The sequence below is a fragment of the Thunnus albacares genome, chromosome 1 (genome assembly GCF_914725855.1).
Source record: "Thunnus albacares chromosome 1, fThuAlb1.1, whole genome shotgun sequence".
In the NCBI taxonomy this organism is placed as follows: domain Eukaryota; kingdom Metazoa; phylum Chordata; class Actinopteri; order Scombriformes; family Scombridae; genus Thunnus; species Thunnus albacares.
In genome coordinates this window covers 558962-585133 of record NC_058106.1, presented here as the reverse complement: position 1 = coordinate 585133, position 26172 = coordinate 558962, and the positions used below count along the sequence as shown (strand labels likewise).

Sequence of the window (26172 nt, the reverse complement as noted above, 5' to 3'; positions counted from 1 at the left end):
AGCTCAACAGAAAGTGGGTCATGCAGTAAGACAATGACCCTAAACACATAAGTCATTCTACCAAAGAATGGTTAAAGCAGAAGAAAGATTATGTTTTGGAACAGCCGAGACAAAGTCTGCACCGAAACACCAAACACTGGAGGATACTTTTAAAAGGATAGAGAAAGTCCTTCAAGACAGGAACAAGGCCAAAAAGTTTACAAAGAGGGTTTGATTTATACTTTGTTATTTTGTAAAAGATAAATAAATAAATAAATTAATAAACATTAAGGAACAGCTTGGATGCAGGCAGTTTTTTCCTTAATGCAATGCAGAGCTATTCAGTTGTCAAGCATACACATCGGATTGATTTTAATAACTTTAATGTACTTGAAGTGTGCACTGTGCAGCTGTATTTTCTAGGAAAATACAAACATTGGATTGAGATTTGGTATGTACAAGCATCAGCGTGGTTTGCTGCAGGCTGGAGAGACGAGTGTGTTCATTGTAGACCAGAACATGCTCACTTTTTTTTTCAAAAATGACCACAGAGCATTAAAAGAAAGATTTTTTTACACCTCCATGAAATCTTCCAACAAAAACAGTTTGTAAATCTGTGCAAATTATATTTCTGATGTTCATGACAGTGCTAGTCAGTCAAGTCTTTTTCTCTAGGATTTATGTTAGTTGAAACAGGGTGATATTCTGGGCCTAATCTGACTATTCATGATGACTTGATTTGGCTCCTATCGGGCTTTCACTGATTCGTCCAGGTCCGTCCATGTTTGCTGGGTAACTTTTACTCTCAGACTGTTGCAGCCAGTATATCCAATCCAGTCCACTGACAACTAGGCCTTTCAAAAAACGTTGTAAGTTTATAATACATGATATAGTGGTTAAGCTATATCGGATTCTAGGGTTCACTTTGCTTCTTTCTGTCTTTCTTGGTCTGCTCTCCTCTGCTTTCAGCAGAACACATCTACATGAACATCTTTCACCTCAGAGGGAGAAACAGTGGAGGATGGAGATTGTGAGCTGCAGACAAAGATAAGGGGGCAGATACTGAGATTACAGAGGGAGTAGGAGGGGGTGCAGATGCTTTTCTAAGCCTGAAATACGAGACTCGGGCATGCTATGAAAACACTGGCAAGAGGAGACAGGAAAGAGAGGAAGCAGATAGGAAAAAAGGAGAGGAATATATTCAGTGAAACTATGAAAATAGACTGTCTGGCTGGAGGAGGACCCTGGAAGTCTGACTGAGGCCCTCTGAATCCACAAACTATGCAGCATGCATGACTTTCTTTCACTTCTTTGCTGTGTGTGTGTTTTCTGGCTTGAAGTTAAAATTCCTAATGTAGTTAAAAAATCTGAGACACATCTGAGCCACAGGCGTTTTGCTGGCTCAGACTAGCAATATGTATAGTCACACACACACACTCACTCACTCACTCACACGCACACACACACACACACATACATACACACACACACACACACCCCAATCTTACACTTAAAACAAAGGGTTAATAGCAATAGGTTGATAGGTTTTGATTTATTGTACAGTTTCAGATTTCACCTTTATATCACCACCACAACAGCAGACATATGTTGCGTACATGATCAGGTCCTATTGTGCTTTAATTATGTTCCCCACTGTAACTATGTTTACATTCTTTCATTTACTTTCTGATACAGAGTGACTGCGGGCTACATCATACTTAAAGATCTGGAATTACATCCAGGTAACTTCTATTTGGCCATGTCTCATTACTGACTAGCAGATTGCATTAAATTTTTATAATTGTGTCACGTACATGGTAAAGGGACTGTACTTATACAGTGAAGATTAAAAGCACTTTACATGGATAGAAAGAGCCAGGGATCGAACCACCAATCATGCAGTTAGTGGACAACCCACTCTACCTCCTGAGCCAAAACCTTTGCAATATAGTACTGGAGAAATCACAGTAAACTCTAATTAAATAATACATTTTTCTTTTGAGACAAAGTTAGCAAACTTAAACACATCCAAATTTTTGATCATTTCTACAGCAGACTATTTCAGGGTTTTGTTGAGCCATTTCATGGAAAATAAATCTCTTAAATCATCATAATTTGTAGTACAAAGAAAATGGGACTCATTTTCCACTTCACCTAAAATCACACAGCTCACACAATCTGTTTTCCTTCGAATATTTTGAATCACCCAAACTCAATGTCCTGAGGAAGACACCAGCTCTCAACTGTGTAACTAAAGATCTTTGGCTTATAGACAAATGAGGTATAACAATCACTGTGATAGAGAGTGGTGATGGCGCTGTGATGTGTGTTACTGAAAACAAAAAGATAACTGATTTTTCAACTTGCTTCATGTTTGTCTCACTCTTAGCAGTCTGAATTGACTCATGCATTCAGTCTCAAGACTGAATGCATCAACAAGTCAGTTGTCCCATTCTCATACAGTTCCTGAAGGGGGTCATAGGTGATGTAATATATACAATTGGAGGTTAATGCATCCATTTCCAAAAGGTCTAACTTCTGATGGGTGACTGAGCTACATATGACACTACTGACAAGCCAAGACTGTCTCTGCATAAAGACAAATCTACAAATTTTAACCTTCTTTTCTAAATGAATTATATCCACACAAAAAACAAGCTGTCTTCAAAGGAATGCCTGTGCAGACAGACACAAGCAAACAGAGGCAGACACACCTATGTCAGTGTGTACTATTAAGACAACTACACAACTTTTGGTTTTACTGTTTTGTTGCGGACAGAAAATTGGCTGTGACAGCATCATTGGCTCTTCAGCCAAAGAGGACCGCTGTGGTGTGTGTAATGGAGACGGCCGCTCCTGCAAGATAGTGAGGGGAGACTTCAACCACACCAATGGAATGGGTGAGTGTGTGTTTCACTGTCTAAGTGACTGGCTTTTAAGCAAGACTAAGTCAAAACCTAGTATATGGCTGGACCATGTTTGGTCAATGTGTAAAATTGTGACCAATTTGTTATTGGGATTTACAGCCTTTTTCTCAGTTTTCTCTAGTCACAGTGCACCAATTTCAAAAATAATTGCACATTTATACTACATAAGTGACCCAGTTTTAAAAAATCATTGTATTCACAGTGGTGAATTTTCCCTTTAATAACACCTAACCTACTTATCCATGTCTGAGAATTGTTTGTAATGATTATTGTAATGATGGTTTTTCCTCCCACCAAATGTGTCTGATGTGGGTCTATTTTTGTGTCTGTGAAAACACTTTTAGGACCAATGTGTTTTTATTTGTGGTTTTACAAATAGCGCTGAGTCCACAGTAGTTTACTGAGTCATCCTTAACGTTTCACAAGGGTTTTTGCACCAAGGGATTAACCAGAGAATTTCTAACACATGCATGCTCATGCATATGTATACACCAAGATGTGTTGCTTAACCTCGAAGAAAGAGATGGCTGACCTGAAATATTTGTCTAATCCCCACACATCCTGGAAAACCTGGAAACCTTGAATTACAATATTATGTCCTGTTATGAGTTATGTGAAAGTCCTGGAAAGTGACAAAACCGAGCAAATTTTCTTGGGAAAGTTGGGAGTTTCCAGTATTCCTGGAACAGTTGGCATTTTATGGGCTAACTTCACACTGGCATTCTGAAACTACCTTTGATTTCATATGCAATAACTTTGTCTTAATCTCATAATAAATAGTATGCAGTATCATACGCAAATAATTACACTAATGATGTATTTTGCTGCTCGTATGCAGTTTGTACCGAATGGAGGTGATATAATACTTGTGCCGAAAAACCTTGGAATGCCTCTGCCAATTAAACTTAAGAAAGTGAAAGCAAAATATGTAATATTTTATTCCGTGTTGTCTGAGATCATCCTGGAGCTGCTTAGTCACTTGTATTGCAAACTCAACACCTGGATCATAGTAGTGTTACACCAATCAGTGACAGATAAAGAATAATAGTAGGAATAATAATAACATAATTAAAATTTATGTGAAAACCTTAGGCATTTTTGCCTTGAATAAGAAAGGTATTATTTGGGAAACAACAGAACAGGAAATCTCATTGCACTAGACCTTAAAATCTTGTGACCAGGGCTGGACTTAATTTATCTAACTGTAACCATGTATTTCTGATGATCTGAATAGAGTGAGACACACAAAGAAGCATAAGTTGAATACAGCTTTATTTCCGGCCGGGGCTCTATCACATGCAAATACAGTGAACAACAAACCAATATTCCTTACGATGTATGCAACACACAGAAAATACCTAATATAAATTTCACCCTTTTTTCTATTTTTTTTTTTTTTTTTTCTAGTGGACCTATCATATCCCGTTTCTACTTCCTATATATTGGTGCGTTAGGCTTCACTAATAAATGTACAATGAGAATATATAAATGAAATACATGAAATTCAAATGACTATAAGATCAAAATCAAGCTATGGTAGAGCAGATGTTAATGTCATTATTAGATCAACCCATGTTTAGCATGATTTAGCTCATTTACTCTTTCTGACATTAACATGTCTACAACATTTGATAATGTATAAAACCCACTGGCACTTTTTTTTTCTTTGATGTACATGGCAAAAAAATCATCAATGCATTAAAACCTTCATCAGATATAGAACTAGGTAGCTTAAAGATACTTCAGTATGACTAAATATGAGATTTTAAGATAATATCGAAATGATGAATCCCTCTTTCATTTCCTTCAGTTTTCTGATGTTAAGGTGTCCTGCTACTCGGAACTTGCCTATTCTCCTCCATGCCCCTCCTAAATTGCGGCTGGTTTATCCTTCATGCTGGGCTCCAGGGATGAGGGACCTATCTTTACCCGACCCCCTTTTTCACCCAATTGGATTTCTCTGAGATTTCTAATTGCAATGCTTAAATTCCCAAGACCTTCTGATTCTGATAGAAGATATGTACAACATCCCTCACCCACTATGGCACAGACTCCTCCTTGAGCAGCAGTAATGGCATCTAAAGCTATACGATTGTCTATAGCAAACTTATGAACTAGGGAAAGTTCGTTACTAATACTCTGGAGAACCATGAGCATGGTGTTAGCCACTAAAGCTATGTCATGACGTGTAAGAGCGGAAAGGTAATGGTTGGCGTAACTTAATTCTGTATTCCAAAAAATAGTTTTGAAAGCTAATGTGAATGAACTCCGCAACACCAGTGAAATCCTGGAGTTACAGTGGTACCCATTGTAGATAATTGTGCATAATCACCTATGTGATCAATGATAGTATGGTACTGTGAAGGTTGTAGGAAACCCATATTTTGACCTCTCTTTGAGCCTTGCGATTGCCCATTTAAGCAGACGTCAAAAATATCAGAAGAGTTCACTAAAGTTGAGGATTTAATTGGAGAAATAGAGTAAGTCAGTAAGTGTTTGGAAGTGTTTCTTGTAAAAGTTTGGGCATCCCACCAGTGAGTGATGTTGTTCAGGAGCATGGGATTTAGTGGCGTGTATTCTAGGAATATATTCTCCATTCTGTTGGCTAATTGAGATATTGGAATAAATCACATATTGAGTCATTTTCCTGAAAAAATTATTTACTTTGTTGACTGGATCAGTAGTTTTACCAAAGTATATATTATTAGATCTTATTATCGGTCTAATTGAATCTGTAGATAGTTCATACGCTCCTTTCTTAGGGTGAGGCAATCTCTGGGCATGGACTTTGTGCCAAACTGGGGCGTCTGATGTCTAAACGATAAATCTGACCACTTTCGAACCTGTATCAATGGATTCGCGAGGAAAATTCCTACTAAAATATGATTTTTAATGTAAGATTTGGCCAAAGTCATGGGATTTATGAGGATATTTCACAAGAAGAGTACCCTGAAATCCTTCTCTCCAGCTGAGAGGGAGAGAGAGAGAATGGGAGGGGGGGCATGGGTGAAGTCAGACCTGTCAGCCCAGGTCTGAAAAACATCTATATGCCGGTGATAGAAGCCCTTGGACTGCGCCACACTCCAGTTACTTAGTGTTTTTACACATTAGTGTTCAATCCTTACTTGTTTTTCAAGGAGTACATGTGCTCCTAAATGAAAAAACTTAGGAGCACACATATAACTTCAGAAGCACACTGAAAAATGTTCAAGTAACAGTTTCTTAAAGAAAACAATTCATTACATACATATTTACAATTTATCACATACATATATAAACTCTTTGTGTGTGTGTGTGTGTGTGTGTGTGCGTGTGTGTGTATGTAAATCACAATTTATGTTGTTTTTGCAAAAATCATAATCACGATTATCTTGTTCAATATTGAGATCACGATTATTTAACACGATTACTTTTTGACGATTTACATTTTTGCCAATTGCCGATGTTCATATATGCACATATTTTTTCCCACTTGGCTGAGGAGACTATTACACATGTAATCATATATTGTACTAATGATCAAGAAAGACTGTAGTCTATATGAGGGAAGAACTCAGGAAGACTGGAGTTTCAGAGCACAGCATTAAAACTTTAATGGACCTGCCATGAGGGTGGAACAGCAGTTTTTTTTTTTAGTTTATTAGACAGACGGGATTAATGTGTAGGATTTAATCATTGGTTAGTAGTGTGAAGCGAAGGGTGGCAGTAATGCACCTAATACGCTGGTTGCTGTTGGGCCTCAAACCACAAGGTCACACAGAGAAGGCCTACATGTAACCTGTGAGGCCTGACCACAAGGTGCTTTTTCCTTTGTTTCCCCTGAGGAATAGCGCCAAAATGCTGCTTACAGACAATGGGAGTCCATTGCAAACTCCATTTCCAAGGATGCTTTGCGATTTTCACACCTCAGCAGGGAACAGTCAACATACAGTCCCTCATTGGCAGAGACGCTCCTGCAAAGCGGAGTGTCCTGATGACGCAGCCATGACATCACCGCCCCTTTAAAAACTGAGCATGCCCTGAAACACACGCCTTTCCCATGTCGCTGAGCTAGGGGTAACTTCTGTTCCTCTGTGAGTCAGCTTGACTAAAGGGAGTACCCCACGCACATGTTTTCCCCTCATCAAAGACTCTCCTCGCCGGACAAGACGAGACTTCGCCCGTGTTCACCCGAACACATTCCTGGATCCGAGAGAGACAGCTGCTGCAACCAGCGTCTTCAAATTCCCTCGAGAAGGAAGAAACGAAGTTTCTTCAGGAAGAAGTTGAACTTCTCTGCCCCGCTTGTCTTCACCGAGTCGACTCTGCTGTTCACTCCACCACGCCACTGAGAGCCAGCTGCCGTGATTTTCGCCGATCGTGCGAGAACGGCCACCATCTGCATCTGAGCCAAGGACAAAGTTGAACAGAAAGACGGACTACACACACACCCTGCTTGCTTTCTGAAGTGGCCAAGTAAGAGGCATAAGTCTGGGCAGAGGCCGTGTTAGTTGTGTGTTTTTTTCAGCATCAGTGCTGTTGCTTAGCATTTAGCTTTTAGCTTTATTGCTATTGTTCTTGTTGTGTGAGATGACGGACCGTCGAGTCCATTTTTCTCTGCTTTACTCTTAGGAGTATTTTAAGTTTGATGCCTGTTTAGTTGTGTTCACCATGCCAGACTATTTTGGGTTTGTCCCGCTCGGGATTACTGCTGTGTTTGTGCCACTGTGAGTGAGAAAGTAAATTGCTTTGTCGATCAGAAACCAGACAATGTGCGTCACAGACTGCCGTCCGTATGTGCGCTCTCTGTGGACAAAGGAACTCCTTCTCTTCCCCTCACGATTGCTTTCTCTCCTCCTCCCTCTCTTGCGACTAACACACACATACATGCGTACAGATACATGCACCGACATCTTTTTGCACATCTGATGGTCAGATAACGTCGGACAAAACTTTGCTTTGTCTTTCCTTATCCGCCATCAGACATGTGTGTTTTTCACGGGATTGGGTGAGTGCAAGACGCCGACACCAGGCAGCGCCATTTTGCTTTTGTTTAGCCAAGACACCGCTGTACTTCCACCATTCGGGTCTCGCGTGACGTGACTTCTTCCCACAGTCATGGATTTCTTATCATTGTTATTTTAAATTTTTATAATAATTAGTAATATATATTTTATATTATATATTTATATTATTTTATATTATATATATTTTAAAAATACTGCCACTGCCACTAGCATCACTTAAACAAGAAAAAGAATCTATTTGGGTACTGTGATGCTTTGAGTTTAATGCTAACATCAACATGATAACATACTCACAATGACAAAACATGCAGATGTTTACCAACCAGGTATAATGTTTACCATGTTCACCATCTTAGTTTACCATGTTGGCATACTAACATTTGCTAATTAGCACTAAGCAAAATGCAGCTGAGGCTGATGAGAATGTTATTAGTTTTGTTGGTATTTGGTCACAAACCAAAGTATTGGACAAAATAAGTGAAGAGATCACCAAAGTGATTACAGTTCATCCTGAATTCCATACTGTGCATGTTTGGTACAGACAGGAGTTAGCTCCCTCTTTCATTCATATTAAATCAGAAATTTTAGCCTTATCAACTACGTTCTTAGATCTGAATCAGTATTCATGAGCAAGTAACTCAGTTGGCTGCATGTGTTATTTCAATGTGTCAAGTACTTATTAATCGACATTTCATATCGTCTGCTGCTCAATCACATTTTCAGGTTCAGGAGCAACAGGTTGTCAACATTATTTAGGCTAACACTAAAAAGTGTAATGTTTCTGCCTCTTCAGTAAACAAAAGATATACATCTCAGTTGAAGCTGAACTACATTTGAGTTTTGATTCTGTTACAAATGTTGAAGGCTGAATCTAATACACACGATAAGTGGAATTGAACTAGATTCAGACTGATCAAATGCAGTCACACCCTAAACCTAACTTATCAAGGCCTAAACGCATTGGAAGCGATAATTGATGCGTGTCAGATGATGCTCCGACGGCACACTGCAAGCTTCAGATTTGAAATTCCAACACCACAGAACCAACACAAATTTGTCATTTGTCCTTGTATTAACCGCAAGTTTGATGTAATGAATGAATGAAAAAGAGAAATGCAGAGGAGGAAAATGAAACTGAAACTAAGAGCGTCTGTGTCCACAGTAAATCATTTGTTGACTGTTTGATGGTTATTCATATGTGCGTTAAAATGTGACTGCTGTGAAATAATCAGAATATAACGTTTTATTTTTCTCATTCAGAGGTTTTGTTCTCACTACCGCTTGCTCTCCTTGCTCGACCACCGCCCCCTCTCGCTCGCCGGTGCTCAGCTGACTTGCGCTATCTTTCTCTTTTTCGGCTGCAGAGAAAACAGCTTTAGGCGCTGGGTCCTCAGTTGACGCTCCAAAAATCGAAACAAGGTTGGAGTAGGCACGTCAAGGCAGTTTGACGCACGTCATAACACTTCTAGTGCATTTCAGAGTTAAGGTCCTTTTGAAAACCTAATTACTGTTGCTGTGTATTGTTGGAGGTCTGTGGAATTGGAGTCCCAGAGAAGGGTGACGCCATCCTGATTTTAAGTAAGTTTGCTGTGTGGTTGTGTATGGGGTTAATGAGAAGGTTTCTCTGTAGAGATGTTTCTGTAGATGTTTAGGAAACGCTTGTAGTTTCATAACCTAGGAATCTTGACTTTGTTGTGAGGTTGCTTGCTTCTTGCCTTAGAATCTGACTTGCTCTTCTTAAGGTTTTATATCTCCAGTAACATCCAGACACAGATAAAATGGCCATTGAGAAATAGATCCTAGAGAGGATAGGGCCGAGGGTTGGTCCACAGTATATGGAAACACTGAGAAATAGTCCAGTAAGGGACTAGTTAGAAATAGTCCAGAAAGGGACTAGTGAAGTCCAGTTGGGACTAGTGAGTAATAGTCCAGTAGGGGACTAGTGAAGTCCAGTTGGGACTAGTGAGAAATAGGCCTATACAGGTTCCGGTAGGAAGAAGTAGGGTGATTTGTTCTCCCAGGGATGACTGGTTCTCCCAATACTTAGGATATATTTCATTTTGTAGGGATCTGATTCGCTCTCCTTACACAAATGAAAATGACTTGTATCTTCTGAGTAGAATGTTGATTGGAAGGATTTGAAAGTGGATTGTGGGCAAAAGTAAATGTAAATGAAAGTTTTTTTGGAAGGGATTTTACAGAAAGACAGTGGGAAGTTATTTTAGCAGAGGGTTGGTGAAAGTGTTGACTGGTCCTGTAAAATACATGTATGGTAATTGGTACCAAGAGCTTAAAATTTGTTGCAACAAAAAAAAATAAAAAAAAGGAAAATGTGATAAACAAAAATTTTTTTTTCAGGAAATAAATGTTGAGAAATTGGGTGAGAAATTGCTCATTTGCAGCAACCCAATCCACATCAATCCTGTCTATGGCACCTCCAGCAGAAAAGACCTGTATCTGAAGGTCCTTTCACTGAAAGCATGTTAAGTTTCATGACTTCACACTCCTTTCTCCTGTCAGACACCACACCCGTAAATCTATTAGGGCGAGATTTGTCATGTATACTAAACTGTACCATCTATTACGCACCAGATGGCATCTTTTTAGACTAACCAACATAACATAATAGCTGTGCAGCCCTGATAGAAAATCAAAATCAACCCATTTGTGAAGAGAAAGGGAAAGTCTATGATAGAGTAGTTTCCAGTGTAACCCTGTCAGTATGAGCCTCTTCCTCTAATGATGTTGGTTTGATTAAAACTGGCTTATATTGCTAAAACAGAATATCTCCCTGCCAAGGACTTCACAGTATCCTCTCTCCCAAAAAAGAGAGAAGGCATTCGTCCTGTAGTTCAATCTCTGCTAAACCAAGAGATAATAGTACCATGCAACAGCCCATACAACATTCACTCACTTCCTGTTAAAAAGCCAGGCAAAACCAGAATAAATAGATTTAATAGAACAGAATAGATTTATACAGCACCTATGAGCTATCATTGAAGTAGTGCTTCCCCATTTCCCTCTAGTTCCAACTACTGTGTTGTCTTCAATACCTGCCAACTCAAGTCACGATACTGTATCTGACCTCTGTAGTGCATTCTTCTCTGTTCCCTTACATACAGACAGCTGGTATTTGTTTACATTTACCTAAAAGAGTCAACAATATACATTCATCAGACTAACTCAAGGGTACACTGAGTCACCTACAATTCTTTCCATGAGGTTCATCTCTGAGACAATATGTAGATGGTCTACTTTTAGCCTTTCCCTCTGCCTCTACTTGCGAGATTGACACTGTTGTCCTTCTCAAGGCTTTGGCTGAAAAGGGTCACAAAACCTCACAAAAGAAGGCTCAGTTGTGTCAAGATGTGGTCCAGTATCTGGGACACACATTACAAGGTTCTGCACGGAACCTTATTTCCTCCAGAGTAAAAGCCATATTAGAGGTGTCCCAACCCACAAATATGTCACAGATGAAGACATTTTTTAGGAATGACGGGTTACTGTAGACAATGGCTTCTGGATTATGCATCTCTTGAAGCACCACTCCAAGACATATCCAAAACCTTCAGCCGGTACTCAGTCTCTTACCTGGTCACAACAAGCCGATGAGTCATTTAACAAGTTGAAGCAGACATTGTTGTCAACTTCTGCACTAGGGCCTCCTAACTAGAATCAATCTTTGATATTCTTTGTACAAGAGAAATGTGGATTTGTGTAATCTGTCCTCACCCAGTGCTATAACTCTTCTTGCAGACATGTTTCCCTCAGACTAGATCCTGTAAAGAGAGGACTTTCCCTTGTCTGAAACTATAGCTGCAAGTGCACTTGCAAATAACAAATCTGCTAATGTTATTTCATGTTCATCTAAACTTTGTCCTGACCCCTCAGAAACTCTTCTGACTCCAACTCTGATCTTGTTCTCTATACTGACAACTCTGCTTATATAAACATGGAGTGCCATACGCAGGCTATGTAATTTGTGAAAATTTTCAGTTATTGAAAGCGCTGCCCTGCCAACCTCAAGTTCCGCCCAAGTACCTGAGTTATACACATTGATGACAGCTTGTCACCTAACAAAAGGTAAAACTCAAACCATTTACACAGACTCCAGAAATGCTTTTCAATGATGGCATTATTTTGGTATACTGTGGGCAAACCAAGGATTCTTTGGGGACACCTGGGGTCCGTTTCACAAAGCAGGTTCAACAAACTCAGAGTCTAATCCTGAACTCTGAGTTGATCTACTCTGAGATAGGAAACTCTGAGTTTCCGGTTCCAGAACAGCTGATTTGAGTCAGTTATTTCAACTCGGAGTAGTTTCACCTGGAGTTAAGCGCATGCACCACAACTATAAAAAGCCAGCATCAATGGAGCCCCGATTCAACGAGTCACCATGGCAATGGGGAAGAGGAGGGCTGCGTTTTTCACCCCACTAGAACTAGAAATCTTAATGCGATAATACGGCGAGTTTGAACATGTTTTCAAAAAGAAGTGCAACACTGCTGCAGCTGCAAAAGAGAGGGAGATGGCGTGGGAGAACATTGCTGCTCGGGTCAATGCGTAAGTTTAAATGTAGTCCTTTGCAATCACAATAATATTATAGAGGAAAACTGCTTGATTGGTCGCCTATTAATTTATTTCATTTAGGTCCAATCCCATGGGGGAGAAGCGCACTTGGCAGCAGTTTAGGATGAAATATAAAAACATTGTTCAAACAAGTAAAACCTCGACATAATCTCATGGGGGTACCTCATTTTGATCATGTTTTACATTGTAAAGTAAATATTAAGTGGCTGTTTGACTGTGCAGTTGTTTTATCCCCAACATAATGCTGGTTTCACACACATAAATGTCTTCTCATCTACATCATGTTCTGTTAAATAATTAAGCCTATTTAAACTAACACAGACTTCTACTCAGCCAACAGAAAGAGGGCAGATATCCGTAAAACGGGTGGTGGCCCAGCACCGCCACCTCTAACGGAGGCAGAGGAGCTGGCCATAAGCCAGAATTTAGGAAGGCCAGTGGCTGGCTCCGACATTGTACAAAAAACTTCCGTTTGCAAAGAAACGCAGCGCAACACACAATATCTGCTGGGATGTGAGAGCATGACTACGATTGGTAATGTTGCAAATGTAAGGACAGATTAGGTTGTGTATGTAGATGATGGACTGTGACATGAAACGGTATCTCTCAAAGAGATAATTGTCTGGAAATGCTAGAACATCTATGCGCGGTCTGATAACCATCTCTCAACGAATATTTAATTCTCTGCGCAGTAATGCTGCACCTTCATCCACAAGATCGTTATCAAAAGGACATGCCATGTTAGTGAAAAAGTCGCCACCTACTGTGCCTAATGGATTTCTAATATACTGACTCTGATTTTTTTAATGATTTTTTTAAATGACAGACGGCAGAACTAGGCTACGCCAAAACTTGCCTGCTGACTGAATGACTGAGGAAATCAAATGGAGTGTGTGGCTCTGAAAGAGGGCGGAGACCAAGAGAAACTCGAGGTTCATTGAGAAAAACCTGGTCCCAACCAGGTTAGGTTCATAGAGTCTGTTACTACGGTAACTGACCAAGAGCTTAAGTTACCCCTCTCTCTGAAACAGGCTAGAGTTATCCCTCTTTCTCTGGTTTGAGTTACCTCCCTTTTTGAAACGGAAAACTCAGAGTTTCCCTCATTTCAGGGTGAACAGACTCTGAGTTTTTACTAAACCTGCTTTGTGAAACGGACCCCTGTTCAACATTGCAACTTGTTTGATGATTGTTAGTTGCATGCCAAATACCCATCTATCATCTATGATGATCTTGTTTCATGGTGCAATGTTTTGGCTGACCATGCAGTTAATTAACATTTCTGTCTATGTTAAATCTTGTCCTCCCATACCTGCTAACAATCTCGCCTTTTTTAGTTATGTAGCCCTCATGCAGGAGATTACTGATGTGAAGGAGCATAGGTTGTGGCTTTCTCATGGATGTAAATATGTAAATGTCTATGGGTCCACAATAACAGCCGTGTTGTGGTGCCCACACCTCTGTACCCATGGCTAGCTCACATGTCACCCGGCCCGTTACATGTGAGCAAAGGGAGGATGTGTCAGATAAATTGTAGAAGTTTGAGATGTTTTAGTGTCCGTCTTGGAAAAAAAAAACAAAAACAAAAAAACCCAAAACAAACAAAAACAAACAAAAGGATGACACATCCTTCCCCATGTGGACCTTTTAAAAGCTTAAGAGTGAAAATTTGCGAATGTGAATGTTTTCTATATATGTGTTGAGGTAAATGGATTCTAAAATTGGCCAGAAGTCTGAAATTGCAGAAATAATCATCTCTGTTTTCCTCCGTGCTAAATATCCTTAAATTGTAGTCCTAATGCACCGAATGAAAAAACAAACAAACAAACAAACAATCTTATTCTTTTGTGACCTAACCTCAACTGTTCAGCTAACCCACTCTTAGGTAGAGACTGTCCAGTTTCCTCCAAGATACAATTCATGCCATAGCCTCCAACCAGAGGACTGAGTCTGCATCAGAGAGCTCCACCAACAAACGCCTTGAAACCCTTCTGGTCCAGACTGTATGTCTTGAATAATGAAGACATACATTATGAAATAGTGAATCTGTTTTCACCTATCACCATATTTCTTTCTCTCAGGCTACATCGAGGCTGTGGTTATCCCTGCAGGAGCCAGGAGGATCAAAATTGTGGAGGACAAACCTTCACATAGCTTTCTGGGTAATTATGTCTTTTACAGAGATCAAAAATGATCACTGCTAACTTGTTCACAAACACAATATAATATTTCTCTGTGAATATTTGGTAGCTGCTGCCAATATGCTGTATTGTAGTGTCACACTACTACTACTCTGCTCATTTATATTGCATCTACAAATCATATCTGGATGATGTACTAGAGATCCTTGTGGGTTCTCAGGTTTCATAGTATCTGAGACCCTGTGTTGGGCAAGTTACTTGAAAATTGTAATCAATTACTGATTACACATAATATAAAAGTAATTACATTACTCATCACTCAGCAGCAAAAGTAATGCATTACATTACTTGTTACTTTACTTTCGTTACTCAGCCGTCACCTCCATTAAAGTTGCCTTTGAACAACTCAGAATCCTCCACACCCACATGCTGCACCCTTTGTATTCAGCACATGTAGAAACAGAATATGAGACATTGTTATTTAGCAAGCAGGCAGGATACAGTTTGGAAGAATTTAGTGACCATCCAACAACTAGTGTTAGCATAGCCTTGGTGACTACACACAGAACTCCACGATTCAGTGAGTGACGCATGTGAATAAGACAACTTTGGAATTACTACATTTCTCCTCTAGCGGAGCAGTCTTTTAGCTGAACACAGAGACCACACTTATATGAACTCTCCATTAATCTCGGTAAGCATGCCGACCCGCAAGTGTAAAAGTAATGGAATGTTACTGGGATTTGTAACTGTAGTATAATTATGGAGTTTCAAATTACATAACTGTGAGGAAGCTTAGCCAGCGCATCAGGAAGGTGATAGGAGGCAGACTCAGGGACTTTTTCAGTAACTAAAGAAAGTGATTTATTCAGTCCTGTGTATCCAAAAACAAGTTACTCACATTCACTATATTCACATTCAAGCAGGAAAACTAATCTTTTCAGTTGAGCCACTGGGTACAGGTCCAGCTGACTGCTGGGTTAACATGGCTCCATCTTGGCTTCAGTTCCTGTTCAGTCTCAGAGGAAACAACAGGAGGATGTGGATGTTCTGCAGGCAGACAGAGAGAAATACAGAGATGGCAGCAGATCCAACCAAACAGCCTCAAGTTGCCACTGAGAGAGAAAATATGAGCACATATAAGAAACCCTGGAGCAACACTTCCTGCTGTACAGCTGGATTTAGTTTTTACACCAGTGGAAGAAAAGTGTCGACAAAGCACCTGAATCTCTCCATTTTACATTTACATTTCATCACTTAGCAGACGCTTTTATCCAAAGTGACTCACAAGCGAGGCAAGACAATCACGTGTTAGAGGACAGTGAGTCTGAAAGAGCTGTTGTACAAACTTTCAGGTGGCTGACCAGGTACAAATGTAATGAGAGCACTAGAAAGAAGTTGTATTTTTTAATAGTATATATGATTATGAAAGTCAGAAACAACTGGAAGTGGACAAGTGCATAAGAAAAAGAACTAAAAAGGTTAGAGGGACTCAAGTGTTGAGGTGTTCATGGAGAAGTTGAGTTGTCAGGCATTCAGTTTCAGGCAGCAGACTGTGTGGAGTTGGGTAGCTCATATCACCATCGCAGAACCACAGGAGTCTGGATCATGATTTCATACCAGGCAGTGATGGTATTACCAGACGTTGTTCATTTGCCAGATTGGAGTGGATGGGAAGGGACGTATGGCCTGATGAGTAACTCAGTGTAGGATGGTGCCATTTCATTTGTTACCTTGAAGGCAAGCATCAAAGCTTTAAACTTGATACAGAATGCCACAGGGAGCCATTGGAGGGAGACGAACATAGGTGTTAATGAGCTTGTTTAGGGTGGTTGAACACCAAACGTGCCACTGCATTCCAAATCCTCTGCAGAGGTTTAACAGTGCATGCTGCAAGTCCAACCGGGTGTGAGTTGCAGTAGTCCAGTTGTGAGATGACCAGCACTTGGACAAGGAATTATGTGGCATGCTCAGACAGGTATAGCCAAATCCTCCTGATGTTATACAAAGTGAATCTGCATGACTGGGAGATTGGAGGACAGCTAGTCATCAAGTATTGTAGGATTCTTTGCAGACTTGGATGGTAATAACAGGGATGGACCAAGCTGTGCAGTGAGGTTGTGATGAACAGCTGGACTCGCAGGGAAGACAAGAGGATCAGTTTTGGACAGGTTCAACTGGAGGTGCTGATCTGTCATCCAAGCAGAGATGTGGTCTAGAAACGCCGAGATGCATGCTGGGACTGTTATATACTCTGGGGGGAAGGAAAGGAATAGCTGGGTGTTGTCAGCATAGCGTAGCGAATATGTATCAAATGTATAGTATAAAGAGGGCCAAGCAGAGATCCTTGACGAACAACAGTGGTTACCATGACTTTGATACCTCTCCATGACACCCTGTAGTACCTCCCATACAAGTTGAACCAGCTGAGCACACCTTCTGATGCCGAGGCTGGAGAGATTGGACAGGAGGCTCTAGTGGTTCACTGTGATGAAGGCAGCAGATGGGTCAATCAGGATGAAAACTGATGACTTATCTGCTGCTCTCACTGACCTTAGGTAGTCCATAACTGCCAACAGAGCAGTCTCAGTAGAGTGACCACTCTTGAAGTGAGACTGGTCAAGCACGTTGTTCTGTGAAAGAACATGAGAGACTTGGTTACAGGTACAGGTAGAGCACAGTCAAGTGTTTTAGATGAGAATGAGAGAAGAGATACTGGTCTGGAGTTTTCTCCATCTGTGTCAATGAGGCCGAATATTTCTTCTTCTATTATCTGTTGAACAAAATACTGGTTTCAGACAGAGGGGTTTCCAGGATATGAAAAGATGTGGGGCTAAGCCAAGTTCAACCAGGGCTCTATCCTTTTTTTGGTGTGTGGGCTTTGTACTGTATTGACAACCATCAAGTCCCAAATACAATAATAGCACTGAAATTCCTGTTTCTGCACAATGATAGGCATATCTTTCCAGGCAACAACTTACAGTACAGTAAAATTTATTCAGAAATTTACTCTAATGATGAGTATATATGGTATATGGAAATGCTTCAATAATGTGCACAGTAATGCCACTTGAGTGAATATTGTGAGACGCAGCATTTAAGCAGCAAAACTGAAAAGTGTAATCATAAATTTGACAGAACAGAGGGAACTCTCCAGAGGACACAGAGTTTAGACTTTTAGCTACTTAAAATAAAAATGCCCTGACACCTCAGATGGCGCTCAGGATTCATCCTGCTTTATCACAGACAGTTTCACTGTATAAACCTGGAATCTGTGTGTAATAACTAACCTGTTGGGTGTGTAGGAAAAAAACCCCACCAAACATTAATTAACTGTTGCATCCTCAATACATCCATGGCCAGTATGCATCTTGTCATGTGCAGTGCTATATTTCTCCCCCTGCTTGCAATGCTTGTGAAGTAAAGTACCACTCTGATACATAGAAATACCAGTTTTTGAGGACCAAAAGTATTTGGGGCCCTAACAATGCCACTGGTTTCAACCAGCCGCAGTTTAGAGGTTCACCTGCTATCACTAGGATAAAGACAAAACAAACATTTCAAGTAGCTCTGCTTGCATCACTTAATGATGCTTGCTGTCATATCAATACTGCCTGCATCTTACCTATTATGTGGCTCAGTGGTTCACTCACTCAAGAGGGCAAGTGGGCATTTTTGACAGCTGTCATTCCTGGAGCAAACATTTGATTTTTTAGCAGATAAAGTGCCTGAATTGGTTCTGATTTCAGTTTCAGGGTGTTTATGAACTTCTGTCATTATATCTTTTGTTTGACTGACAACTAATACCCCATTCAGACTGACCCAGTGATGTGGGTTAAACTCGTGTCGGGGGTCAATATGTATGACTCAGTCAGCTGACCCTCCTTCACAACCCTAGAAAAGTAGAAAATTTGGAACTGAGAGAGCATCATATTAAGGTTGTTAGCCCTAGCCCATAATAGGCACACTCTCCTGATGGTCCAGGAGCAAATCTAGTGAGAATGGACAAGCCAGCTTCCTCCATAGGGTATGGTGGCAACCCAAAGCAGGGGCCATTATATATGCTACAACCTCATTTCTATAAGGAGGGAAGAAAAGCCTGTGTACGAATAGAATAATCATGTCATCACAACTGTGATGATATATCTGCCTGTTATGCTGCTCTCAACTACCTTGGGACATCTCTGGACATGTAGGCACACACTTTGTTATTGTTTGAAATGAATGGGGCACACACTGGTAGAATGTTTGTTCATTAGGTCACATCAAACACAGTTTGCATGTCAAAGTGTTTTCTCTGACCACGTGTGTCCTCACAGCCCTAAAAGACTCCTGTAAGAAGTCCATCAACAGTGACTGGAAAATTGAGCTTCCAGGAGAATTTGAGCTAGCCGGGACCACGGTGCACTATGTGAGAAGAGGACTGTGGGAGAAGATGTCTGCCAAGGGACCCACTAAGACCCCTTTACACCTGATGGTAAACACATCAGTCACCCTGTCTTGTGCTGTTATATCACAATACACCCTGGGTTCAATGGTAGACATGACACATACTATTGGTTATGGTTATGGCGATTGATCAAATTTTATTTTCAATTATGAAATCTTGGCTTCCAACAATTATGAAAACAAGATAGTCGAGACAAATCGATTATTGTGCCACATTCCGTTTTGCAATGATGCTCTCATTTTGTCTTGTGTTATAAATCCAGTGCATTGTGTGTCAGAGCAGCCAGAAAGCGCAGTGAGAGACAGGCAGAGCAGAATTTCAGTCAGACTTTGGATACTATTATTTTAGATACAAAGACGCTTTGCTCTGTGTAAGATCTCTCCTTTCATCCAGCCGCTCGACACAGCATACTGATCTGATAACTGATAATATTTACTGGAGTCCTCCTGTGAGTGTGAAGAGGACAATAAAGGCAAACCCGTGGGTATCCTCACGTGTGCAGACAGAGCGTACAGTCCATTTATACAGTCCATGTGGTCAAATAATTTGGGCTGCACAGGTCTGCATGGACCCCCAGGTACATGGGCAGATGCACACCCTCACAGCTCACTGGACAAAGAAAGTATCATTTGAGGTGTGAGAACATGTCCACCGTGGCAGACAACAAGCTGGGTATAAACAGAACTGTGTTTGTGTGGACTGCTCGTGTTCATGACCACCAGATCCTTTAGTGGGAATGTGACGATTATGTGATATATCAATTTGAAAATATTTGATTTGTGTATTGTATATTTTATTCTCCTCTATCATACTGTATTACTTTGCTATTTGAATCCCTCAACAAGAAGTGATTTAATATTCTCAAATTCATACAAGCATTGATGACATAATAATAGTAACATCTTCTGTTTTTACTGGAACATTTCTGTGTAAAAAAAGTGGCTTTCCCACCCTGACAAAAGAGGAATCCTAGTTAAATATTTGTAATTTTCTTGAATTATTTATATGGCAATGGTTAAATCTACTATGTGTTACCGGTGATCACTAGCTTTATCCCAAAAATATTTGTGTTGTCCCTCAAATCCCCAGACCTGCTACATGCTGGACATGATGAGTCCAGGTGGTCTTGTTGTCTTAACATGATCTTCTTTTAGTTTTGGTTCATTAACTTTATTAAGAAATATAGCATGAAAACAAAAGTTCACAAACTGATCTGATCAAATACATCCATGAATTAAAGCTGCAAGCAGAGTTGAACGGGCCTTAACGCCCTTGCGCATGTCAGGCCACGACGCAGTTGAAGGGCTTCTGTCACGGGCATGTAGATGTCTTCAGACCCAGGCTGTTTTCAGACAGTGCAAGAAGGAGATAAGCATCACTTCCTTTGTCCACTATCTTACCTGCTGCTGGGGCTGCTTTGCTGCAATTTTGTGGGGGGCGCTAATCAGCCAGTTTGATTGCACTTCTATGTGGCATACATTTAAATGTACATTGTTACGAGTACTTGCTGGACAAAGACGTGTAACTTTAGTTTTTCACTAGTATTTAACATTGCATGAAGGAGTTAAATATCATTTCCTGAGTCCACTATATGGTGCTAGAAAACACCCATTAAGTGAACATCATGTCGCTGTATATCAACTGTAGAGCACACCTTGAAAATTTCATGTGAATCAGATGATGTTTGTCATATAAGGCTGAGTTGCTCACACCTGTGTCATCAAAACTGTGCAAGTTTTGAGCCTGGTCACTTGAATTTCAATTAGTAAATTGAAAAGTCTTGATGAGTTTGTGCATAAAACAAATGAATTTCCTATATTTCATTGTCTATTTTTAGAAAAGCAAACACTTTTAACCCACATGATCTGGTAAAAGTTTGATTGAAATGTGTACTGTCACTGGGCTCTACAGTGTGAGTATTTCACTCCCATTTGTACTTAAAAATAGATATGTGTGAAGTGGAGAAATAATTTACTCGCATACTGTGCGGCTACAAATTACAACCATAACACTATATGAAATGCTAGAGGGATTTAAAGTTGAAACAACAGATACAGAAAGTGGTGACGCTCCTAAGGCTAGCGGAGCGTAAGCTGCAGCATGACTGGAAAGAAACACAACCAGTTAGCCTCCGCTAGCCTCTCAGCTAGCCCCGGCTCTCTGTTTGGATCCAACCGGACTGCCGAGCCCTGGTTTGTTATTCAGGTTAAAGTGGGAAGAACCAGCGGGTCTGTCAGCCAGCTGAGTGAAGTGAAACCTGTGGAAGAAACACCGCGACCATCATGGAGAAACAGTCCGTAGAGGAGCTGCTGTGTTCAGCTGCACAGATAGGAAGTCCTGCGGCTGACAGGATGTACCTCTCTGTTTGGAAAAATATTTTTCTCTCCTCTTTTTGGTTTATAACAGCAGTTGGCAACATTGGGACGGGCAGTAGTGCGTTTGCTTATTAGCAATAATTCATAATTATCACAGATAATTATGAATTATAAAATCAAGATATTGTTAACCTTAATCAATAACAAGGCACCAACTGTTGGATCTGTGAAGAACACAGTTGATTACTTGCAATAATTATCAATTATCAAAGATAATTAACTAATTATAACAATTAATAGAATTATTAATATGAACTAACAAATATGGGGCACCACCCGGAAACCGGGACCAATAACCAAGGTAGTCTCATAAATGGGAGTTCACCTAGAATGTTAATATCTGAGAGATAACATTCAATGGTGAACAAAGAAGGCTTGAATTCGAGCTCTGACTCCTTCAATCAGCTACTTTTCACAATATGTTACACACAATAATGACAAAAGAACTTCTCTTTAAAGATATGACATTGTTTATTAAACTTAGCAAAATTAACAAAATTAACAAATGCTTCATTCAATAAACAGCTATTCTAAAATCTAATTCTACCAAACAAAACACAAACAGCTTTGCACAGGGTTGGACACATGCAGGGGAATGCATGTATGTATGTGTGTGTGTGTGTCTGTGTGTGTGTGTGTGTGCATGCGTGCATGCGCCAGACAAGATGGCAACTGGGCCTGACGTGATGTTGTCGGTCCCACAGTCACGTCACACGAGACCCATATGGCAGAAGTACGGCGGTGTCTTGGCTAGACAAAAACAAGATGGCGCCGCCTGGTGGTCGGCGTCTTGCTCTCACCCAATTCTGTGAAAAACACACGTGTCTGATGGTGGATAAGGAAAGACAACACAAAGCTTTGTCCGACATTATCTGACCATCAGATGTGCAAAAAGATGTCGGCGTTTGTATCTGTGCGCGTGTGTGAGTGTGTGTGTTAGTCGCATGAGAGGGAGGAGGGAAAGCGATCGTGAGAGGGAGAGAAGCGGTTCTTTTGTCCACAGAGAGCGCACGTACGGATGGCAGTCTGTAACGCACGTTGTCTGGTTTCTGATCGACAAAGCAATTTACTTTCTCACTCACAGTGGCACAAACACAGCAGTAGTCCCGAGCGGGACAAACACAAAATAGTCTAGCATAGTGAACACAACTAACAGGCAGCAAACTTAAAATACTCCTCAGAGTAAAGCAGAGAAAAATGGACTCAACTCAACTCGCACAACAAGAACAATAGCAATAAAGCTAAAAAGCTAAATGCTAAACAACAGCAACTGATGCTGAAAAGAACACACAACTAACACTGCCTATGCCCAGACTTATGCCTCTTACTTGGTCGCTTCACAAAGTGAGCAGGGTGTGTGTGTAGTCCGTCTTAATGTCCAACTTTGTCCTTGGCTCGGAGGCGGACAGTGGCCGTTCTCGCACGGTTGGCGAAAATCATGGCAGCTGGTTCTGAGTGGAGTGGTGGAGAGAACAGCAGAGTCGACTTGGCGAAGACGAGCAGGGCAGAGACGTTCCATGTTTTGCTGAAGTAACTTTATTTCTTCCTTCTTTTGGAAGAATTTGAGGACGCTGGTTGCAGCAGTGGTCTCTCTCGGATCCAGGAATGTTCTCGGGTGAACACGGGCGAAGTCTCGTCTCGTCCGACGAGGGGAGTCTTCGATGAGGGGAAAACATGTGCGTGGGGTACCCCCTTTAGTCAAGCTAACTCACAAGGGGACAGAAGTTACCCCTAGCTCAGTGACATGGGAAGGGCGTGTATTTCAGGGCGTGGTGATGTCATGGCTGCGTCATCAGGACGCTCCGCTGTGCAGGAGCGTCTCCGCCAATGAGGGACTGTATGTTGACTGTTCCCTGCTGAGGTGTGAAAATCGCAAAGCATCCTTGGAAATGGAGTTTGCAATGGTCTCACATTGTCTGTAAGCAGCATTTTGGCGCTATGCCTTTGTCTCGGGGGAACCAAAAGAGAAAGCACCTCGTAGTCAAGCCTCACAGGTTACATGTAGGCCTTCTCTGTGTGACCTCGTGGTTTGAGGCCCAACAGCAACCAGCATATTAGGTGCATTACTGACACCCTCCGCTTCGGACTACTAACCAATGATGAAATCCTACACATTAATCCCGTCTGTCTAATAAACTAAAAAAAAAAACTGCTGCTCCACCCTCATGGCAGGTCCATTAAAGTTTTAATCCTGAGCTCCGGAACTCCAGTCTTCCTGAGTTCTTCCCTCATATAGGCTATAGTCTTTCTTGATCTTGAGTACAATATATGATTACATGTGTAATAGTCTCCTCAGCCAAGAGGGAGAAAATATGTGCATATATCAACATCAGTAATTGGTACAAAATTACAGTCAAAAAGTGATCATGTTAAATAATCATGATCTCAATATTGAACAAAAGTGATCGTGATTATGATTTTTGCCATAATCAAGCACCCCTAAAAACAGCAAATTGTGATTTACACACACACACACACACACACACACACACACAGAGTTTAAATATGTATGTGATAAATTGTAAATATGTATGCAATGAATTGTTTTCTTTAAGAAACTGTTACTTGAACATTTTTCAGTGTGCTCCTAAAGTTATATGTGGGCTCCTAATTTCTTTCATTTAGGAGCACATGTACTCCTTGAAAAAAAGTAAGGATTGAACACTGCTGTCGGATGTGTAGAAACACTAAGTAAGTGGAGTGTGGCGCAGTCCAAGGGCTTCTGTCACAAGCATGTAGATGTTTTCAAACCTGAGCTGACAGAGCTGACTTGACCCATCCCTCCCCTCCCATTCTCTCTCTCTCCCTCTCAGTTGGAGAGAAGGATTTCAGAATACTCTTCTTGTCAAATGTCCTCATAAATCCCATGACTTTGGCCAAATCCTACATAAAAATCAGGTAGTAGGGAAGGAATTTTCGTTGCGAATCCATTGATACAGGTTTGAAAGTGGTCGGACTTATAGTTTAGACGTAAGACGCCCCAGTTTGGCACGAAGTCCATGTCCAGAGATTGCCTCCCCATTGGTTTACATTGTAAGGTGCAATGTGGCACTCCAACTTTCAAGGCTTACAAAATCTAAACCGTTCGAGTTATTACAAAGTTTTTAATAACTTTTGTTCAGCACAGTGTGATAAGTCATGTATTAAAGTCTGAAACCAATACCATTAACGCCCTTGGAGGAGATAGCGATACAAAGTCGTACTTTGAAATTGACATTGCGGACTTCTTGTTGGATTTAGGTCAGGGGTGTCAGTGTATGATTTGTGGGGCTTGATGAGACGAATAATTCAGTTTTGGTTCGATCTCTCTACGACATTCCTACAGGCCGTGGCGGCCGTTTTAGATACATAGATGGCGCTCTCAAGCACATTTTGGCACTTTGGGGGTTAATTTTTACATTTTATCAAATTTGATGTGCGTGCCAAATTTGATGAGTTTTTGAGCATGTTTAGAGTTAATGTGGCGGATTAATAAAGAAAGAATTATAAGACAGAAACAAACACACAAAAAACAATAGGGTCTTCGCCCTTTGGGCTCAGGCCCTAATTAAAGCTGCAAGCAGCGATGATTGGGCCCTCGCACCCATGCGTACATCGTGTCGGACACAGTCGAAGGGCTTCAGTCACAGGCATGTAGATGTCTCCAGACCCAGGCTGTTTTCAAATAGTGAAAGAGGAAGGTTAACATCACTGCCTCTTTTTGCTATTTTGCCTGCTGCTGGGGCTGCTTCATTGAATGTCATAAGGGGGCGCAATGGAGCCAGTTTGCATCACTGGCTGAATATTATCGTGTAGACGTGTTCAAGCCTGGACTGTTTTCAAATGTCAAGTTTCAGGCAGATCCAACCATGTACACTAAAGTTATAGCAATTTCGCCTGTCATGGCGAAACATCAAAACTCAACGCCATGCTACGGCTACATGCTTCAATGATAACTAAAACTTTTGATAACTTTTGATCATACACTAGAGTAGATGACACACACTGATTTTGAAGTTGTTAAGATGAATTCTGTAGGAGGAGTTCGTTAAAATACAAGGTATGCGAAATGGCCAAAAAAATGCGAAAAATGACCACTTTTATCAAGATGGCCGACTTCCTGTAGGACTTACAATACAGATCCAAGAGGCTTTTTTGTGCGTCTTGACATGATACATAAGCCTCCTAGATTTCATTTTCCTAGGTTAATCTGGAAGGCGGGGCTACAATTTTGAAATTTTCAAGGGGGCGCTGTTGAGCCATATTGCCATGCCTATGCAAATGACCTATCCAGGATTTTAACTGGTGTCGCTCCAGACATGTGTGCCAAGTTTCGTGACTGTATACCCATCCCTTGTCCCTAAAATACAGCATCGTATTTCATGGCGAAGGATGTGTCGCCATGGCAACGGCGTTTGGTCATGGGTCATGACCTGCTATATGTAGCATCACCAAGGTCTTACATCTTAGCTGAGTCAATTTCAGGTGCATCGGCCAAATTTCCTAGGAGTAATACAACAAAGAACAACGCATGATACTTCCTGTTGCCAGTAGGTGGCGCTATGACTCTCACTAAATATGGGCCTGACAATGTGTTCAGACCGGGACTCTTAACAAGCATATGAAATTTGGAAAAGATCAGACCATGTGGAGTCAAGTTATAAGGCTTTGAAATTTCATGGCGAGACATCGAAATTCACCGCGTCGTCATGGCAACACCTTTTGACG

At 40.9% G+C, this 26172-nt stretch overlaps 1 protein-coding gene across 8 annotated transcripts in view; it reads left to right on the top strand.

The window, feature by feature from the left end:
• The window catches only part of adamts17 (ADAM metallopeptidase with thrombospondin type 1 motif, 17), a 414984-nt gene that overhangs the window by 299863 nt on the left and 88949 nt on the right, over window positions 1–26172 (top strand). For all 8 annotated transcript variants that reach the window (XM_044368214.1, XM_044367415.1, XM_044369597.1 and 5 more), the window contains exons 15-17: window positions 2759–2879; window positions 14581–14661; window positions 18960–19117. In XM_044368214.1, coding sequence (XP_044224149.1) covers window positions 2759–2879; window positions 14581–14661; window positions 18960–19117 — 360 coding nt within the window. The remainder of the gene's footprint in view (window positions 1–2758; window positions 2880–14580; window positions 14662–18959; window positions 19118–26172) is intronic.